The sequence below is a fragment of the Leptonychotes weddellii genome, chromosome 12 (assembly GCF_054177405.1).
Source record: "Leptonychotes weddellii isolate Sample4059 chromosome 12, ASM5417740v2, whole genome shotgun sequence".
Taxonomy (NCBI): Eukaryota; Metazoa; Chordata; class Mammalia; order Carnivora; family Phocidae; genus Leptonychotes; species Leptonychotes weddellii.
In genome coordinates, this window is record NC_138380.1 from 29474342 (window position 1) to 29493489 (window position 19148).

General features: G+C 38.6%; 1 protein-coding gene across 8 annotated transcripts in view; it reads right to left on the reverse strand.

Annotated features, from left to right (window-relative positions):
* Positions 1 to 19148, reverse strand: part of ST7 (suppression of tumorigenicity 7) — a 232255-nt gene that overhangs the window by 26664 nt on the left and 186443 nt on the right. For 7 of the 8 annotated variants that reach the window (XM_081800210.1, XM_081800208.1, XM_081800211.1 and 4 more), the window contains 2 exons: positions 11920 to 11992; positions 10369 to 10471 (listed from right to left, as the gene is read on the reverse strand). The exons of the other annotated variant lie outside the window; for it this stretch is intronic. In XM_081800210.1, the coding sequence (XP_081656336.1) occupies positions 10369 to 10471; positions 11920 to 11992 (176 nt within the window). The remainder of the gene's footprint in view (positions 1 to 10368; positions 10472 to 11919; positions 11993 to 19148) is intronic. 8 annotated transcript variants of the gene reach the window in all.

Consider the following 19148-nt stretch of genomic DNA (forward strand, 5'->3'; position numbering starts at 1 on the left):
CACCCAAGTGCCCGGTGGATTTTTTTTTTTTCAATAAATGCAGTACAATACTATAAACATATCTTGTCTTATGATTTTCTTAACATTCTTTTCTCTAGCTTACTTCATTGTAAGAATATAGTATATAATACATATAACATACAAAATATATTATTATTCAACTTTATGTTACCAGTAAGGCTTCCAGTTAGTAGCAGTAGGCTATCAGTAGTTAAGTTTTTAGGGAGTCAAAAGTTATAATGGGATTTTCAACTACGTGGGGGGGTTGGCATGCTTAACCCCTGCATTGTTCAAGGGTCAACTTGACTAAGTACTGAGGAAGCAAATGAGGGGTACTGTCTCTGAGAAGGTTTCACAGAAAAAGGAAAGTATGAGTCAGTCTTATTATTATTTTTTTTTTTTAAGATTTTATTTATTTGACAGAGACACAGCGAGAGAGGGAACACAAGCAGGGGGAGCGCGAGAGGGAGAAGCAGGCTTCCCGCCGAGCAAGGAGCCTGATGCAGGGCTCGATCCTAGGACCCTGGGATCACGACCTGAGCTGAAGGCAGACGCTTAACGACTGAGCCGCCCAGGCGCCCCGAGTCAGTCTTATTATTAATTAAATTAGTTCACCTACAAAGATGAGGGGAGGCAGAAGCCACTGCAAGGCTGGGCAGTGGCAGTAAAGCATCAAAGGGCATATTGTGCTTATAATCTTAAGGTGCTTAAGTCCTAACATGATAGGCAGTCCCAACACTGACCAAGCACTAACAGGTGTCAAGTATTCGCTCAGATACTCCTTACAACTCTGTGAGGGATTAGGATTCTTATTTTACAGATGGAAAAATGAAGGCTTTGGGAAGTTAAGTAGCTTGACCAGGGTCGCACAAATGGTATGTACCAGAAACTGCACTGGAACTCCGGTTTTACGCTACTCTCCAAGGGAAGCATGAAAAGTAGACTGTAAAAGTAGTTCCGTCCTATGCTCCAGAGTCTGACCTCTGGTCTGAGTTATTCCATAGTTTTCAAACTTTGAGAAACAGAAAAAAAAAAAAATGTTCAAAAGAAAAAGAGCAACTTAAAACAGAATACGTGAAATTGATATAAAACAAAGTGGGGGGGGTGACCCTGGGGGAGGGAGCTAATAGAGGTCCGAGGAATCCTTATGGCTCCTAGGAAGACAGTTTGAAATCTGCTGTAGCAGGCAGTTGGGAAGTGAGCTGGTACCACCAGTGGTTTTGAAAGAAAGGGACAAGTCAAGTGGACAAGAGACTGAAATTAGAAAAGTCTTAAAAAGCTTCTGTCATGGTCTGGGTGAGGGGTGACTAAACCGAGGAGGGCTTCCCCAGGACTTGGCGCCTGGCTGAATCTGATGGCAAGAAAAGGCATTAAGGGGGACTGTGAAATTTCTAGTTTAGGAAACTAGAGTAATGTGAGATAGTTAGCTGATATAAGACACCAGAGGACAGCGGAAGTGCTTGGAGGCATAGCCTGAAGGCAGCTGGGTGTGCAGGTCTGGAGCCCGGAAGAGAAGCTGGACACAGGGATTTGTTTGTACAGGGAGAGGCGGAAGCTGAAGCAGCAGGAGCACAGGGGATCTCCCAGGAGAGCTTCAAGCAAGAAAACGGTGGGTAGTGAATGATGTTCCCAGAGGACCAATCACAGGGATGGGCAGGGGAGGAAACGATGTAGGAGGAGAGTGCCCCGAAATGCAGGAGTGACCCAGAGAGCACGCAGTACGGAGCCAAGATGGCCCTGAGGTAGAAAAAGTGGTCAGTGGGACAGAACACTGAGGAGAGATGAAACCGGATGGGCTTTGACAAGAGGCCAAAGGATGGGATGACCTAGGTAGGCTGGTCATGATGGCAGTGGCCTTGGTGGGGCAGCTATACTGCTTTTTGTTAAAGAAAGAGATCTTTTAGAAACTGTCTCTTCCTGAGAAATGTGCCTAAAAACTGGTTTCTGCTCACTTTCCTCTGGGTCATATTTCCACAATACATTCTCCTTATTCTAATCCAAAAAAGCTTTGGAACAAAATATGACTCAATTCAAAGAAACTTATATTGAAATAATATTTCTGAAATGTACCATTGATATACAGTATCACAGACAATCTGCCAGAGTATTTTGAGTTTCTGCTTCCAAGCTTCAAGCATTTTTAAATGCTAAAACCCACTACACGTTTTGTTTCCTAAATTGGATTAAAAAGCAATTTTATACTCTGTCAATCAGCTCTACCAAGACATAAAGGGAGGACTGCACTAGTGTCTGCATGAAACAGAATTTCCATCACTCTAACAAGGTCCTGTGGACACTCCATTAGCATATACAATGACTAGGATGTTTTCTCCCACAAGCCTCTTAAAATCCCCATGAAATAAGAGTTTCTAGATTAACATTAGATGAGCTTTTTTTAAAAAATGTAAATTTTTATTGGGAATGTATTTCTGTCATAACATTTTTCATTCTTTCCTATTTTCTCATGACTTTCCACACTCTGAGACTGAGAATTTAAAAACTATGTATCTATTAGGCTGGACCCTCCTGTCAATACCATGTCAAGCCTGGGCTGTCCGGCTGGTAAAAGGAGCTTCAGGAACACAGCAAGCTCCCTCTCCCCAGCACACTCAGGGACTGCCCACTGCACCCCGATGTGGGGCCAGTAGGAAGAGCCCATGGCTTCCTAGTGCTGGTATTTTAGGCAAGATGAAGATGAAAGCTTTCCCTGCATTGGTGCTGGTGATTTTTTTCCCCTCAATGTCTCCACCGACAACACTCAGGCATCTCAAGCCCTGGGGCTCCCTCAGCCCTCTGCTGCTCATCAGAATGGGTGTGGAGCCTCCAGTTCTATGGGTGGGACCTCACATGCTTGGGATTTTCCTGTAGTGGTAGTGACTGGTCATAGGCTTCTGTTCTTTTCTAAACTGTATGTACAGGTGCCTTGGGGTTGCTGGGCTACCTGCTTTCTCATCCCAGTTTCAACCATAGCAGTTCTATGTCTACTTGCTTTGTTCATTAAGGCTTCATATAAGATTGTATTAGGAGGGAAAAAAATGTTTACTGCTCTAAAAAATCATTATTAGTTACTTGTCATTGTTGTTTTGGTGGCATTCCAGGAAAAAAAAATAGGAGACAGAGGTCGGAAACAGGTAACTTCTAATCAACCATAAGCAACGGACTTACCGACAGTTACAAACTGGGAATTCCAGAAGACAACAGCTGTAAGCCAGAGCATGCTAGAGCCTCCCCTCAAATCTGTAGGCTTAAAGGGACGCTGTGGGTACTCAAGGTCAGGGGCAATGCAGTGCCACCGTTAAACTCTCTAGTTGTCCTTCTTACACTAGGATGTTTCAAAAGTACTTATTAATGCATTTTTCTAGGCAGTGTCTATTGTAGCCCAGCCAGCAATAGCAGAAATAGAGCTGAAAGTACCAGGGAAAAGATGACGAAGGCCCAACACATGTCCAAGTGCCTACTATGTACTGGATGAGTTCCACAATGTAATTCCATTTACATTTCCTCAGACCTATGAAGCTTTTATTTTTATACCCATTTTATCAAAAAGGAAACAGGCAGGGAGCTAATCAACTCTCCCTTCCCATGGTTCCCTTTGGGCCATGGACAAGAAGTAGTGAGAGTCCTTGTTTCAAATACTTCTGGACCCTGTTAATGACACTTCACAGGTCTGCCTACCTGATGTCGCTACCTCTTGCTCTATCATTACGTTAATATGTTTTCCCGGTAAGAACAGGAAGTCTACATAATGGGCCTGACAATTCAGAAAAGAATAAACACACATGGCTAACAATGTTCCACCTTACTAGTAGTGGCAAAGAAACGCCAACTAAAGAACAGAATTCCATTTGTACCCAATGAAATCATAATTATTTTTTTGTTTTCCTTCTTTCTTTTTTCTGTTTTAAACAGATTGCTCAATGCTGGTGAGGGTGCGAGAAAATGGTAAAGAAGGCATTACCTGCTGATGGAGGTGTAAACTACTACAATCTTTTTTTGGTGAGCATCTGGCAATAAACATTAAGAGCCCTGAAGTGCTTCTATATGTTACTCAGTAATTCTCATTCTGTATATCTATCCTAAATAGATAACGTAAACACCAAAATATCTTTATGACCAAAAGGTTTGCTATTATAGTTGACCACCTGATGTCTACAACAGAGGACACAAGAATTAAATCATTCTCTTCAATAAATAATGCGAGGAAAACTGGATTCCACATGCACAAGAATGAAAATGGACCTTTATCTTAAACAATACACAAAAACCAACTCAAAATGCATTAAAGATTTAAATGTAAGACCTGAAACTATAAAACCCCTAGAAGTAAATATAGGGAGAAGCTTCATAACACCGGTCTTGGCAACAATTTCTTGGATAGGACACCAATCGCATAGACAACAGAAGTAAAAATATGTAAGTGGGACTATATCAAAATAAAGAGCCTCTGTGCAGCATAGAAAACAACAGAGTGGAAAAGTAACCTATGGAATGGGAGAAAATATCTGCAGACTATACATCTGATAAGGGGTTAACATCCAAGATATACAGGAAACTCCTACAATTTAAATAGCAAACAAACAAAACAAAACAAAATAACTTGAACAATAAATGGGCGAAAGACATGAACAGCCATTTCTCCAAAGAAGACATACAGATGGCCAACAGGTACATGAAAAGATGCTCAGGGGTGCCTGGGTGGCTCAGTCAGTTAAGCATCTGACTCTTGATTTCAGCTCACATCATGATCTCAGGGTTGTGAGATGGAGCCCCACACATCAGGTTCCCCACTAGGCGTGGAGCCTACTTAAGATTCTCTCTCTCCCCCTCCCCCTCTGCCCCTCCCCCAACTCACTCACACTCACTCTCTCAAAAAAAAAAAAGATGCTCAACATCACAAATTATCAGGGAAGTATAAATCAAAACCACAATAGATATCATCTCATACAAGTTAGGATGTGTGAGGCCATTGTCAAAAAAAGACTATAACAAGTGTTAGTGAGAAAGTGGAGAAAGTGGAACCCCTGTGCACTGTTAGTGGGAATGCAAACTGGTGCAGCCACTGTGCAAAACAGTATGGAGGTTCCTCAAAAAATTAAAATAGTGGGGTCCCTGGGTGGCTCAGTTAGTTGGGTGGCTGCCTTCGGCTCAGGTCATGATCCCAGGGTCCTGGGATTGAGCCCCATGTCGGGCTCTCTGCTCAGTGGGGAGCCTGCTTCTCCCTCTCCCTCTGCCTGCTGCTCCCCATGCTTGTGCGCACTCTCTGTCAAATAAGTAAAGTCTAAAAAAATTAATTAATTAATTAACATAATACTGCCACATGATCCAGCAATGCCACTGTGGGTATTCAGCCAAAAGAACTGAAAACAGGATCTTGAAGAGGTATTTGCTGATGTTTATTGCAGCATTATTCACAATAGCCAAAAAAGTAGAAACAACCTAAATTTACATCAACAGATGAATGGATAAAGAAAATGTGATATACACACACAATGGAATATTATTCAGCCTTAAAGAAAGGAATCCTGTCCTGTGCTGTGACATGGATGAACCTGGAGGACATTATGCTAGGTGAGATAAGCCAGTCACAGGACAAATACTGCATGATTCCACCAATGTGACATATCTAAAGTGTTCAAACTCACAGAAGCAGAAAGTAGAACAGTGGTTACCCGGGGCTGAGAGGAGGAGGGAGAAATGGAGAGGTCCTGGTTCAATGAGTATGGGGTTTCAGACATGCAAGATGAAAAAGTTCTAACAACCACGTGCATACAGTTAACAATACTATACTTCATACTTAAAAATTTATTAAGAAGGTAGATTTCATGATATGTATTATTTATGATAAAAAATAAGGAAGTAAATCATCCAGAAAACAGTTACTGAGAATATTTTAGAGTGTTTGAAGGCACAGGGCTAAAAGACTTGGACTTTAATGTTAAGTTAGAAGATAGCCTTTTTAAGGTCAAAGAACCATGAAAATCTGATGATCCTCCTCCAAAAAAAACAAATATACCCCCCAATACCCAACCACAAAATTCAAGTTTAGAGCCCCAGGTTAATTTTTTAAAAAATGTATATGCTGTGTGACTATGATTCCTAAGTATTAAAAATGCATGGGAAAATAAGGCTAGAAAGAGTCTTAAGTCGGATTAGATGATAGGACTATGAAAAATTTCTTTATACTTTCTTCTAATATAGAAAGAAATTTATTTTTATACCACCACTACAGAGGGAAAAAACAAAATCTAATACTGTCTGTAACAAACCAGTACGTTAGTCTTGTTTTGGAAATGTGTCAGAAAATGAAATTTATCTTTAGCACCCCGAAGGAGTTAATGAAACATCCTCTAAACCGAAAAGGGGTCTCTTCACAGGGAAAGACTTGCAGTGTAGATACAGCATACTAAGAGTATGTAGCATTAGTGATCCTTGCAGAGTGATGAATCACTGAGAGAAAAACACCATCCTCCCATGTAAATCTCGACATTGCTAATGATTTCTTGGCTAGGACACCAAAAGCATAGACACCAAAAGCAAAAAAAAAACAAGTGGGACTACATCAAAATAAAAGGCTCCTGTGCTGCAAAGGAAACAAAATAGGTCAGGGTAGGTGGGGAAGCATATTTGCAGGGAAAGCAGAAGGAAAAGCTAAAACAAAAAAATCCAATAAACTATAACAATATACAGATGAAGATATAGAACAGAGATGAGCATGGCTCTTCATTTGTCCAGCAACTTAAGTGAAATTTTCTTTAAAAAATGAAGAATATTCCCTTTAAATTCAAAGCTCTTATTTTAATATCATTAAATGGAAAACATCCTCTAATGGTTTAGAGATTTCATATTTTGAACCATGTACCCAGTTCTTAGAAAACAGCAGCATCATTAAGATCCTAAAACCACTAGTCATCCTCAAAAAGGGGAAAAGAGTAATTCTGTAATCAATTCACGGTAGTGAGAGATCACAGAGGGGAGAGACTGATTCTGGGATGAGGAATGAACAGGTTTCCCGGTGGTGACTTTTAATGGTGGGGGTGAAGGATGAGTAGGATATCCTCAGAGGAAGCAAAGAGGGAAGAGGAGGAGAACGTTTCTGGAACAATAAACAGACTGTTGGAAGTAGCTAGAAAAACTGAAAAACAAGTTGGGTCATATTTTAAAGGATGTTGAAGAACCTTTCAAGTAGTTTATATCCTCCTTTGTAGGGTTGGGGACGCAGCTGCAGTTCCTCAGGAGGGGAGTCACACAATTCAGTTTATAATAATGAGCCTACGGGCTGCTTCCTCCTTATAATCTGCTGCAATCGAAAGCCTCAGAAATCCTTGTGTTTTAGATATACCTGACTACTTAAAAGGCTCCCTTCAGAATAGAGGCCCACGGCTTTTTACTAGTTTTTATTTACTTCCTGGTCCTGAGGTGTGTTTAGGAGAGAGACTCCCTACTCTGCACATTTGCAGGTGAAGAGTGTTCCTAAGAGTAACCCTCCTGGAGTAAATAATTGGTATTTTTCCACTGGATGTTGAAATATTAACTATGTACCTCTGCTTAATAGAATACCAGACAGACCTAAGCTGGACATTCATGGAAGGCAGTTCTCAGCTATTTTATCTGGTATTTTTTCTCCTTCTAACAGACTATAATTGGGTAAAACGGCACGTAGTTGCTGAAAATTCCTGTGGTAGGCCACTGACGACTTCCTGTGATAGAGAAAAAGAAGGCAAGGAAGTGTTTAAAATAGGAGAGTATCTTGAGGAAATATGAATTGTCCATGAGTGCCTTGGGAAGTCATGTGCCCGCCATCATTTGAAGGCTTCAAGTCTAGGCTGGTCCGCAACTTGGTGGGATGGTGAGGGGGCTGTGGAGGGTGATATTGAAGGGTTTGAGAACCCAGAACCAGTTCAGGCTCTGTCATTTACTAGCTGTGTGACCGTGAGCAGGTCACTTAACCTCTCCAGACCTGCAGTGCCCTCATCTGTGTAGCAGGGCTAATAGTCTGATACACTTCACAGTGTTGTTATGCAAAATAAATGAGAGGCATATGTAGTTCACTTAGTACTGTGCTTGGCACACAGTAAACATGCAATAAAAACCAATATTAAAAATAATCATCACGATATCATTAGGAGGAGAGATTCAAGCTGAGGTTGGGAAGGTGTCCTAGATGATCTCTGAGGTCCCTTCTTACACCAAGAGTCTAAGAGTTTATATCTTTCACTGATGTCTCATTAGAATTAAGTCTACCTTCTGCCTGAAAAGGCACCAGTGTGTGTGTGTGTGTTTACTAAAGTATTAGCAAGCAGCCCAATAAATAGGTCATGTATAAAGGATGTTTATAACAGCCTGCAAATAGTACACGTACGTACCAGAGGTTTGTGGTTAATTCTGGACATAATTCTGAACAGTGATTCACAGGGCCTTTTCCCCATGGAAATGTCAATAGATGAAGACGATCTAGAAACAAGTTTTCCCTCAGCACAATCACCAACAAAGCAAAGTGTAGAGAATCGTTTACCTATGTATCCTATCTTTTCTCCAGTCAACAATTAAAGAGTAGAGTGAAATCAAATATTTCAAATGTTCCCACTTTTAAAAAGAATTCTATTTTGCAGGTAGAATGCTAGCTGACTGAGTCAAATTCTTCCTAGGTAGCCTTAAACTATTTCTTAGGGCTTTTAATACTCTTCTAGAAGCTCAATCAACCATTTAAGACCCTTATCATTCAATTATACTACAGCTTCAACTAAAATATCTAACCAGCAAGTACCAGTTTCCTATCTCATGCACTAAGATTACAAAGCTCTGCTAAAACTGGAAGAGTTAGGACCCAGTTTCCAGATTTGAGGGGCCGCCAACAAGTCCAATATCAATTTTAATATTTTATGAACATATGATGTTCAATTTTTCAAAGAACTTTGACTATATTATCTCACTTGGTCTTTATCACAGAAGGTAAGGTTTATATTTTTATCGTCATTTGAAAAAATGAGGGAAAACTTTGAGTTCAGAGATGCTAAGCCCCCAGCTCCCATGGCTAATAAATGACAGAGCCAGAACTTGAACCCAAGTTTTTTCTAGGACTCTACTGCTCAATGCTACTTCTAGAAGAGCTTATTTATACTCATAGAATAACTCTGTATTGAATATAGCATTCAATAGATATTAATTGATGACCTAAGTTGACTGTAATTCAGGACAATATTTTCATAATTAGCTTTAAATTTTAATTGAATTTGAACAAACATTTTTAACTTAGCCAGAAATACATTAAATAAAGAGATGTTATACCACCCTATCTATGATACCTAAGTCTACAAGTACTATGTTGGTCATTATCCACTGGAACTAGAGTGGATAACTATATCCTTCACCAACTGTGGCACTGTGCACCATTCTTCAGATTTCTGTTTTGTGAGAAAATGAGCATGACCTGAGTCAAAGCTCAGAAATGACGTTAGGTCACCTATCTCTGTCACTGTGAATATCAACAAAATAAATTAAAGTAGGTAACTCTACAAATCCTCACATACACACATACATGCACACATGCACCACCCTCTTGCTACAGTACTGCAAGAAAACAAAATAGCCTTCCTTTGTCATTTTTCACCAGTGAAAGTCTTCCTCAGAAATTTGAAAGAAATCTATGCCTGTGGTACCCTGTATGAATAGTTTCCCAAAGCTCAAAATGTGCTTTATAACACTGAGAAACTGAAAATAGCACTCAGCAAGGTGCCTATCACATAGCAGGTACTCAAATATAGGTAAATCATAAATACACATCCATCTCCTAAATAAAAGATTATAGAAATATCCTCTATCGTGATTTGACTCCCTTTTAAAATCAAATTCAGGAAAATAAATATATGGGAAATACTGGGTATTTATAAATTGGTCAATCATGTGGTTAACAATTAAGACAAACATTTCCTACTACATATTCCTCCTAAAATGGCACTCACAAAGCACTCAGAACGTCTTAATCAGTATTTTTTTTTTACCATTTATATTCAAAACCAGGTTCATTTCCCGAGTTGGGTCTAAGTAAGATTGTAACTGGTGTGAAATTCCTATCAAATGCATCAATACTCTTGGGATCTCTGTATTTTGCCAATTTCAGGCTTCCTGGCCTGACCTGACTAAGCCAGGTCTATCAATTTACCCCAATTATAGAAAGCCCCCAAATCGGCACAAAGCCTATTGAATGTAGCTTTTGCTTAAAAATGAAGCTAACCATGGACTATATAGGGCCTCAATGTTCATTGGCCGCAATTCACTTTTTTATACTGGGTGTATTCGAGACATGACATTGTGGTCACCGAACACTCTCTGCTATCATAACGAGTTCCTGTGGGGATTCCACAGACTCACTTTTGGCACGTGAGGATTGAATTCCACAGCTCTATGAATGGCCTCTACTGCATTCATCTCTGCTGTGCTCAGCCCCCGCCGAGATGCAGCCTCGGGAGAGAATCTGAAAAGCAGAAAGACAAACACCATCCAGTTGGGACCACTGCTTGGGCATCAACCCGGAAAGGCATCTACACGTCAAGGGCCCATAAAACCACAGCGAGCCAATGGCATGAGCTCTCCAAACCTCCACTACACGGAACCTCTGAGTGACCCCTCAGACCGAGGCCAACAAAAACCCCAGCAGAAGCAGAAAGCGTGCTTGCATCTAATCTTGGCAGGAATTAAATTCAGCTGTCAAGTCTCTCTGTCTAAATAGCTAGTCTAAATTTTCTATGAGGTACCTGCTTAGGTCAGGGGATGGGGTAGGACTGATGAGGGCAGACAGTGTAGGAAAAAGAGAAAACTAGGTTACAGAAGAGCGTACGTGGTTAAAAACAGAACTGGGGAGAATTTTAAAGGAGGCTCCCAACCCAATGTCAGTGCTGCGATGCAGCTTCCACCACAGGCCAGCCTGCTTGGGGCCGTTCCGGCAGGGGGGTGTGCGTGCCCAAACTGCGGGCGGGACACCTGCCCAAGTGAATGAAAAAAACCAGACCATGCAATCTCTTTCTCACCTCACACCCAGGGCTAACTCCAGAGCTGTGCTTGGCAGGCAGACACCACAGGGGAAGCTGTGACAACCCTGGCCCTGCCCTCCCAAGCTGGAGTCGCTGTGTAGGGAGAAAAGATGTTGCAGTAGGTACTGGCGATCTACAGGATAAAAAAGAATGAAAGAAAATTACTTCGGTCTTGAAGTGCACACACACTTAACAGCAAACCTGTCTGACAGAGCAGAGGCTGTTTTCTTTTCCTGTTATCTGCTTTTCAGTGCTTCAGAGGGATTGTATTGGGGAAACGTAAGCATTTGTGAACTCAAGAACAGTGAAGCCAACTGTTCTCTTTCACTTGCCAGTCATCTCGGATGTGTATGGAAATTCTCTGTGCCAAAGTCACCTGCCTGAATAAAAGGGGCAAATGTCCCACTGAGATGACAACTCAAAGCAAACGGACCCTGGGTGGGGGGTTAATTGGGAACTGAGGAGTCAAAGAATGGGAGATGATCAACCCCTCTGCATCTCACGTGTTTGTTAGGACTACTACCCAGTCTTGGACTGCTGAAGGAAGAGGAATACGCAAAAAAATGAATAAAAGGAAGGCATTTTGTGTAAGTCCCAAGCAGGCCTTTCGGTATCTACTGTCTGGCAAAAAAAAAAAAAAAAGTCACCTCAGAGGTATGGAATTTCACATAAATCCCTCTTTAGGGACCCACCACACCCTTACAAAACCTGGGGATATATATTCCCCCTCCTTCTAGTAGTGAAAGAAAAGATCAGCAGGTTTTAGAAAATGCATGCTCATAAGCAGGGGTCTCAAAGACTAAGAGAAACTTCCAGAGAAAGCCCTCAGAGGCAACACACCTCCTTCAGTCGGGTCAGACATTTAGCACCGCCCAAGCCATTCTCCACTTACTTGTCAGAGACAGCCCTTGCTTTGAGCAAGGCAGCTGTATAGCATATTGTTGCCGACTTTGGTAAGCTTATATCTGTTAGAGAAAAAGAAAGTAGAAACTCTTAGAAGTCTGCAGAAATAAAGAGCAATTATTTTTAATCCACTAGCATTTTAATCATGTAAGTCTAACAAAGCATAAATTAAGAATATTTTAATGCATACAATACACAGCTGCTTCTTATGTAGCAGGGTAGTATGTGAAACTAAGGGTAATTCATATTTTTGTGAATTCACGTTTAAAATCCACCAGCCTGACTCTTGAGCAATCATCTTCTATTTAAGACATGGATTTTCATGTATTGAGCTTAATTAATCAGACAACAGCTATAAATTTAAATGTTACAGGAATGCCCTTGATATCATAAAAGGCAGATTAGGACCTCTATGTCTCTCATAAAAAGTTCTCAACAGGCATATGAAATACTAATGTGAAGAAAAAATATTACCTGGATCTTTTTTTAAAAAAAAAATACACCTAAATAAATTATTTTTTAAGGGTCAGATTTAAACCAGATTTCCTTTGCATTAAATTTCAAGAAGTTCATATTCAGTTTTTTGTTGAAAAGGTAACACATTATATATAACATACATGAAAAATCTTTATATATAAGGATATATATGTGAAATCTTTAGAAATCTATACAATTTTTGTTCATTCATATAAAGCCTAATTTGTTTCTCCGAGAAACAGTTCCTCTCAGTCTGTACAGAAAATTTCACACGGAGAGGTGGGAGTGGGTAACAGATATAGATAATTAGTTTAAAGGGAAATAAAACTACAGGGTACAACTGAGAATAGATAAATTCAAAGAGGGTAGTCTCTTTCGGAGAAAAATTTGTGTTTAAATCATAACCCTATTTCCTACTGGATAGTATTTCTTTAACACTGAACCAAATACACTATGACAGAGAAATGCCATCTTAATTCAGACCATTCCCAGGGCAGCAAAATCCACTCTAGGCTGGAGAAACTCTTACCACCTGGAATGCTCTGCCAGTTTCTTCACAGGGCTATTTTCAACTTCAAAAGAATTACATTACGGTGGAATTTAAGAAACAAAACAAAGGAGCAAAAAGGAGAGAGAGACAAACCAAGAAACAGACTCTAAACTATGGAGAACCAACTGATGGTTACCAGAGGGGAGGTGGGTGGGGGGATTGGGGAAATAGGTGGTGGGGATTAAGGAGTGCACTTGTTATGATGAGACCGGGTGTTGTATGGAAATGTTCAGTCACTATATTGTTCACCTGAAACTAATATAACACTGTATGTTAACTAACTGGAATTTAAATTAAAACTTAAAAAAATTACATTACAGTAAGAATGAAAAGGAAAGTCCCATAACTAGCCAACAGACAGCCACAGAGGAAAATAAGGTCATAAAAGAAAAACAATCCCTAATCCAGTAATAAGTATTTATCACCAATCCCAGCAAGAGGAATTTCTCTTTGAAGGAAATTTCAATGCCATTGATAAAAAATTAATAATCATAGAAAATACCAACACAGAACTGAAAGGGAAAGAGGCCTTTGTAACCCTCATCTCATAAATTATATTCAAACAAAATTTCACCACCATATGCATAGTGTAAAATGATGTGCTTATGACTAAGAAGAAAAAAAGAATGTCAAATACTCATGGATTTGTCTTGCTGCTTTTACAACATCTAAACATTTAACTGCTTCCCGGTGTGGGAAATTAATCCAAGAATCAAATATCTTCTTTACTAGGTTCCACTCATTGATTGTTATTGGAAGGTAATAAAAACTGCAGATAATACCATTCTACTTAAAAGTTCAGACCTTCTTTTAAAGTTCAGACTTTTTATTTAAAAAGTATCCAAGGCTTGTTTCCACTCTTCTTGGTGTGATCTGTGTTCCTTCTGTGTCAACCTAGCAGCTTTCCATAAAGTAGGGACCAATGAAAAGTCCAAGAAAGGCGTTGAGGCTGAAGACAATGAACATAATTATCTGAAGCTGGCAACACACAAGACGGAGCCTCACTTGATAAATTAAAGAAAACCTGTTGTTAAGGATTTGGCTTCTCAATGAGAAAGATCAGATTGTGTTTTGATGGTTACCTAAACAAGCAAAGTGACATATTCACTCAGTTGGAAATGCAGAAAAACATACAACTGAGGTGTTCTGCAAAATACTACAGCTGTCCAATCAAAAATGATCTTTAATCCAGAACCAGGCCCCCTCTTGCCCATGAACAGGACATTCACAACTAGAAAAATGCAACAGAATTCTGCAACATTACAACTACTACAGTGCGTTTTTCCCATAAAATTTTTTTAACCCTACTCCTTCACTGTATGTAAAGAAGGTGGTATATGTGCATAGTTGTAATGCTTAAAAACTAAATAACCAAAAATATACTTTAATCAATATCAAATGGGAAGTGGGAGAAATGTAAATACTTCATTCCCCACTAGTGGCATGTTGATTCCATTTGTTTTCTTTTACTCAAGTAAATTATTTTGCTCTCACTGTTTAACAAAAATAAAAAATAGCAAAAAAATTCTTGCATAATTTGTTTATTTAGATAGTTTCAATGTTTTCCTTTTAATTCTGTCAAAACAATTCATCTATCTGGTAATGGCAGTTGCCTCTAAGAAGTGATGAATCACTCTAAAGAAACTGATCCTCAGTTTCCCTGTAGGTAAAGCTTCTTGTTGTTCAAATAAAGTTTTTGTTTACAACAAATTTTTTTAAATGATGCTTATCTTTGACAATAAAAGCAAAAGCGTTGACATTTTGCCTACCCCAGCAATTCCACTTCTGAGACTTTTTCCTAAGAGAAATAATCACAACTGTGTATGAGGATTTAGCCTTAAGGATGTTGATGACAATATTGTTTCTAATGGCGGAAAACTGGAAACAGCCTAAATGTCCAATCACAAAAGTTTAGTTAAGATGCCGTACATCCACAGGGTACAATTCTATGTAGTCATTAAATCACGTGGGCGAAAAGTATTTAATGATCTGGGAAAATGGTGCATTGCCGTACCTACATAATAAGTAAAACAAGTTTACAAAATTATGATCTCACATATTTTTTAAAAAGCATTTATATGCACAGAAATAATAAGACTAGAATTATATATACAAAATATCAACAGTATTTCTGAGTGGTGGGATTAGAGGTAATTTTTTTCTACTGTTTATCTTTATTTCCAAAACTTCCTATGATGTACATGTAATAAGTGATTTTTTTTTAAAGATAACAATGATGCTATCTAGAAGAATTCTGTTCTACAAACTGTTTGAAGCAAGTTCATGAGCAAATACACTGGTGAACCAGACAGAGCACAGACAGACAAAGGTAGAACGTACATGAAATGAAGTCTGACCAGAGATCTACTGCCTATACTTACACACACCCTTATGAAAGTTAGTGTGTTCCTTTTGCAGTGTGCATTCATTAGCCACATTTTAATCTAGTACCTGGCTACCATTTTTTTTTTAACTGCCTAACATTTAAATCAGAGGCAAGAACTGCATGTTTTGGCTCACTTTTAAGAAATAGCATATATACTACCTTTAGGGGAAAGCTCGTTATGATGGGCTGCTTGCTCGTAAGACTACCTCTTTCATTTCTTTAAAAAAAAATACTTTGACTTGGTTGTTGTTGTCTATTATAAGTTTGAAACTTGTTATTTTGAAATAATTATAGGTTCACAAAAAGATGTGAAAATAGTACACAGTTCTGTGAATGCTTCCCTCAGCTTCCCCCAATGCTGACATCTTACATAACTATAGTATATCAAAAACCAAAAACTGACATTGGTAAAGTACTATTAAGGAAATTACAGACCTTCCTTGTTCAGTTTTCACCTTTCTTTTACATGCTTTCATGTGTGTGTTTAGTTCTATTCAATTTTATCCCATGGCTAGATTCAATCAACCACCACCACCATTAAAATACACAACTGTTCTGGGACACCTGGGTGGCTCAGTTGGTTGAGCGTCCGATTCGGTTTTGGTTCAGGTCGTGATCTCAGGGTCCTGGGATGGAGCCCCACGTCAGGCTCTATGCTCAGTGCAGAGTCTGTTTGAGATTCTTTCCCTTCCCTCTCCCTCTGCTCCTATCCCTGCTCATGCTCTCTCTCTCTCCCCCTCTCAAATAAAATCTTTAAATAATAATAAAAAAATACACAACTGTTCCAAAGGAACTCTCTTGTGTTACCCCTTTAATTGTACCCTTCCCACCCATACCTGTCACCTGGTGATCACTAATCTGTTCTCTGTCTCCGTAGTTTTGTCTGCCTGTCATGATTTTATGCTTTTACCACTAGGGAAATGGATAAAATGGTAAGGGAAACAGAGTGGCTAACCGTAGTGATGAAAACAGGTAGTATCAGAGATTTTGAGCAGGGAAAAAACAAAAATATCAGCTGCTTTCTGATACTGCTTATTATTCAGAAATTTTATTTTGAGGAAGGAACTTCATAATCATTCTCAGTCCAATTTTGTATGAACATGCTCTAACTATGCAATCCCTGTCTTTTGTAAGTGCCATGTAGCTACCATTATTACCAAAAAGTCCTTCTAAGAATTAGAATCCAGACTGTCTTCAACAAATGGTGTTGGGAAAACTGGACAGCTACATGCAAAAGAATAAAAATGGACCACTTTCTTACATCATACATGAATATAAACTCAAAATGGGTTAAGGACTTAAATATGAGACCTGAAACCATAAAAATCCTAATAGAGAGCACAGGCAGTAATTTCTCAGACATTGGCCATAGCAACACTCTTCTAGATATGCCTCTTCAGGCAAAGGAAGCAAAAAGCAAAAATAAACTATTGGGACTACATCAGAATAAAAAGCTTCTGTACAGCAAAGGAAACAATCAACAAAACTCAAAGACAACTTTCTGAATGGGAGATATATTTGCAAATAACATATCAGATAAAGGGTTAATATCCAAAATACATAAAGAACTTACACAACACAAAAAGCCCCAAATAATCCAATCAAAAATGGGCAGAATACATGAACAGACAATTCTCTAAATAAGATACCCAGATGGCCAACAGATACATGAAATGATGCTCAACATTCTAATCATCAGGGAAATGCAAACCACACCGGTCAGAATGGCTAAAATCAAAAACACAAGAAACAAGCGTTGGCAAGCATGTGGAGAAAAACGAACCTTCATGCACTGTTGGTGGGAATGCAAAATGATGCAGCCCCTGTGAAAAACAGTATGGTGGTTCCTTAAAAAGTTAAAAATACAATAATCACATGATTCAGTAAATCCCCTACTGAGTATTTACCCAAAGAATATGAAAACACTAATTGGAAAAGATAGATGCACCCCTATGTTTATTGCAGTACTATTTGCAATAGCCAAATTATGGAAGCAACCCAAGGGTCCACTGATAGATGAACAGATAAAGAAGATGTGGTATATACATACAATGGAATATTACTCAGCCATAAAAAAAAAATAAAATCTTGACATTTGCAACAACATGGATGGATCTAGAGAGTATAATGCTAAGTGAAATAAGTCAGTCAAAGAAAGACAAATATATGGTTTCATTCATGTGGAACTTAGAAAACAAAGAAACAAAGGAAAAAAAGAGACAAACCAAATTACAGACTCCTAACTATAGAGAACAAACTGATGGTTACCACAGGGGTGGTAGGTGGGGGGAATGGATGAAATAGGTAAAGGAGATTAGGAGTACAGTTATCATGATGAGCACCGGGTAATGTACAAAATTACTGAATCACTATACTGTATACTTGAAACTAATATAACACAGTATGTTAACTATACTGGAATTAAATTTTTTTTAATTAAGAAAAAGAATCCAAGAATGAGAAAAATGTTAGCTACAAAAACTAATGTTCTTATTAGCAAAGGAGTATGTTCAGGGAAGTCATTATAAAAACAGCTGTGAAACTTGCCTAGAGATCAAATGGATCATATTTGAGCTGAAGGTTAGAGTGCTCCAGAAAGAGTGATTTAAAAAAGAAAGTAGATGCCATGTAATATATAGTATGATTAAGAGAAAAAATATTCTTAGATAATGACACAGATATTTGCTGTTATAAAAGAATTAAGGGGAAAAATAAAAAGAAGCTTCAGGAAGAATAAAACAAATCCAAACAACCAAACAAATAATTCAAATACAAAAAAGAAAGAAAAAGAAAGGAAATAATGACATAGCACAGAATTCCAAAAACAAGGAACGCTAAATAAGTATTTCTCACTAGCAAAGCTGAACTCCTGGCTTTAGTTTAAATTTCCTTCCACTTCTCGGCCATCTTTTGCTTCATACAGGCTCCTTTTCTGAAAGGGAAAGAACTTTCTCCAACTGTCTTAGGTATTCAAAATCAGATTGTCATAAAAATCTTTCATTAAAATCTACAATCTTGAATTTCATGTAATTGGAATCACAGAGTATGTACCCTTCCATGTCTGGCTTCTTTCACTCAGCATGATGTTTCTGAGATTCATCCCATGCTGTAGCATGTATCAGGCCTTTATTCTTTTTTATTGCTGAGTAGTATTTCATTTTGTGGATATACCACAATATGTTTGTTCTCTTGCTAATGGTTATTTGGGTTGTTTCCCAGTTTTGGGCTATTATGAATAAAGCTGTTGTGACCATTCTCTTAGATATGTAATTGGAAATGAAATTGCTGAGTCAGAAAGTAGATACATGTTTAAACTGGTAAACAGTGCTCCAAAGTGGTTGTAAGAAGTTTGCAGAAAGTAATATATGATGATAAAGGTCAGAAAAATGGTTACTTCTGGGTTAGAAGGCAGTTATTGGCCAGAAGGGGGCATGAGGCAGCCTTCTGAGATGATGGAAAGTTCTATGATCCTGGGTAGTGATAACACATGTGTATTTAAAAAAGTCATCCCGCTCTATACTTCAGATTTGTGCATGTTACTATATGTAATTTATAACTCAATTAAAAAGATTTTAAAAACACAAACCTATAATCCTGTGCTACCTGAAGCTGTCTTCTCTTCAATCTAACTTCTATAACATTTCAGTTGCCTTTTATCACTCTGTCCCCTCTTCTCTCTATGAATCCTTATCTAAAAATTACTTACTGGTTTTGCCTTCCATAACAAAACAACATGATTATTTCTCGTCAGTCTTTCAAATATTAAAATGGTTACAATATCTCCTCTAAACCTAATCTTTTCCAG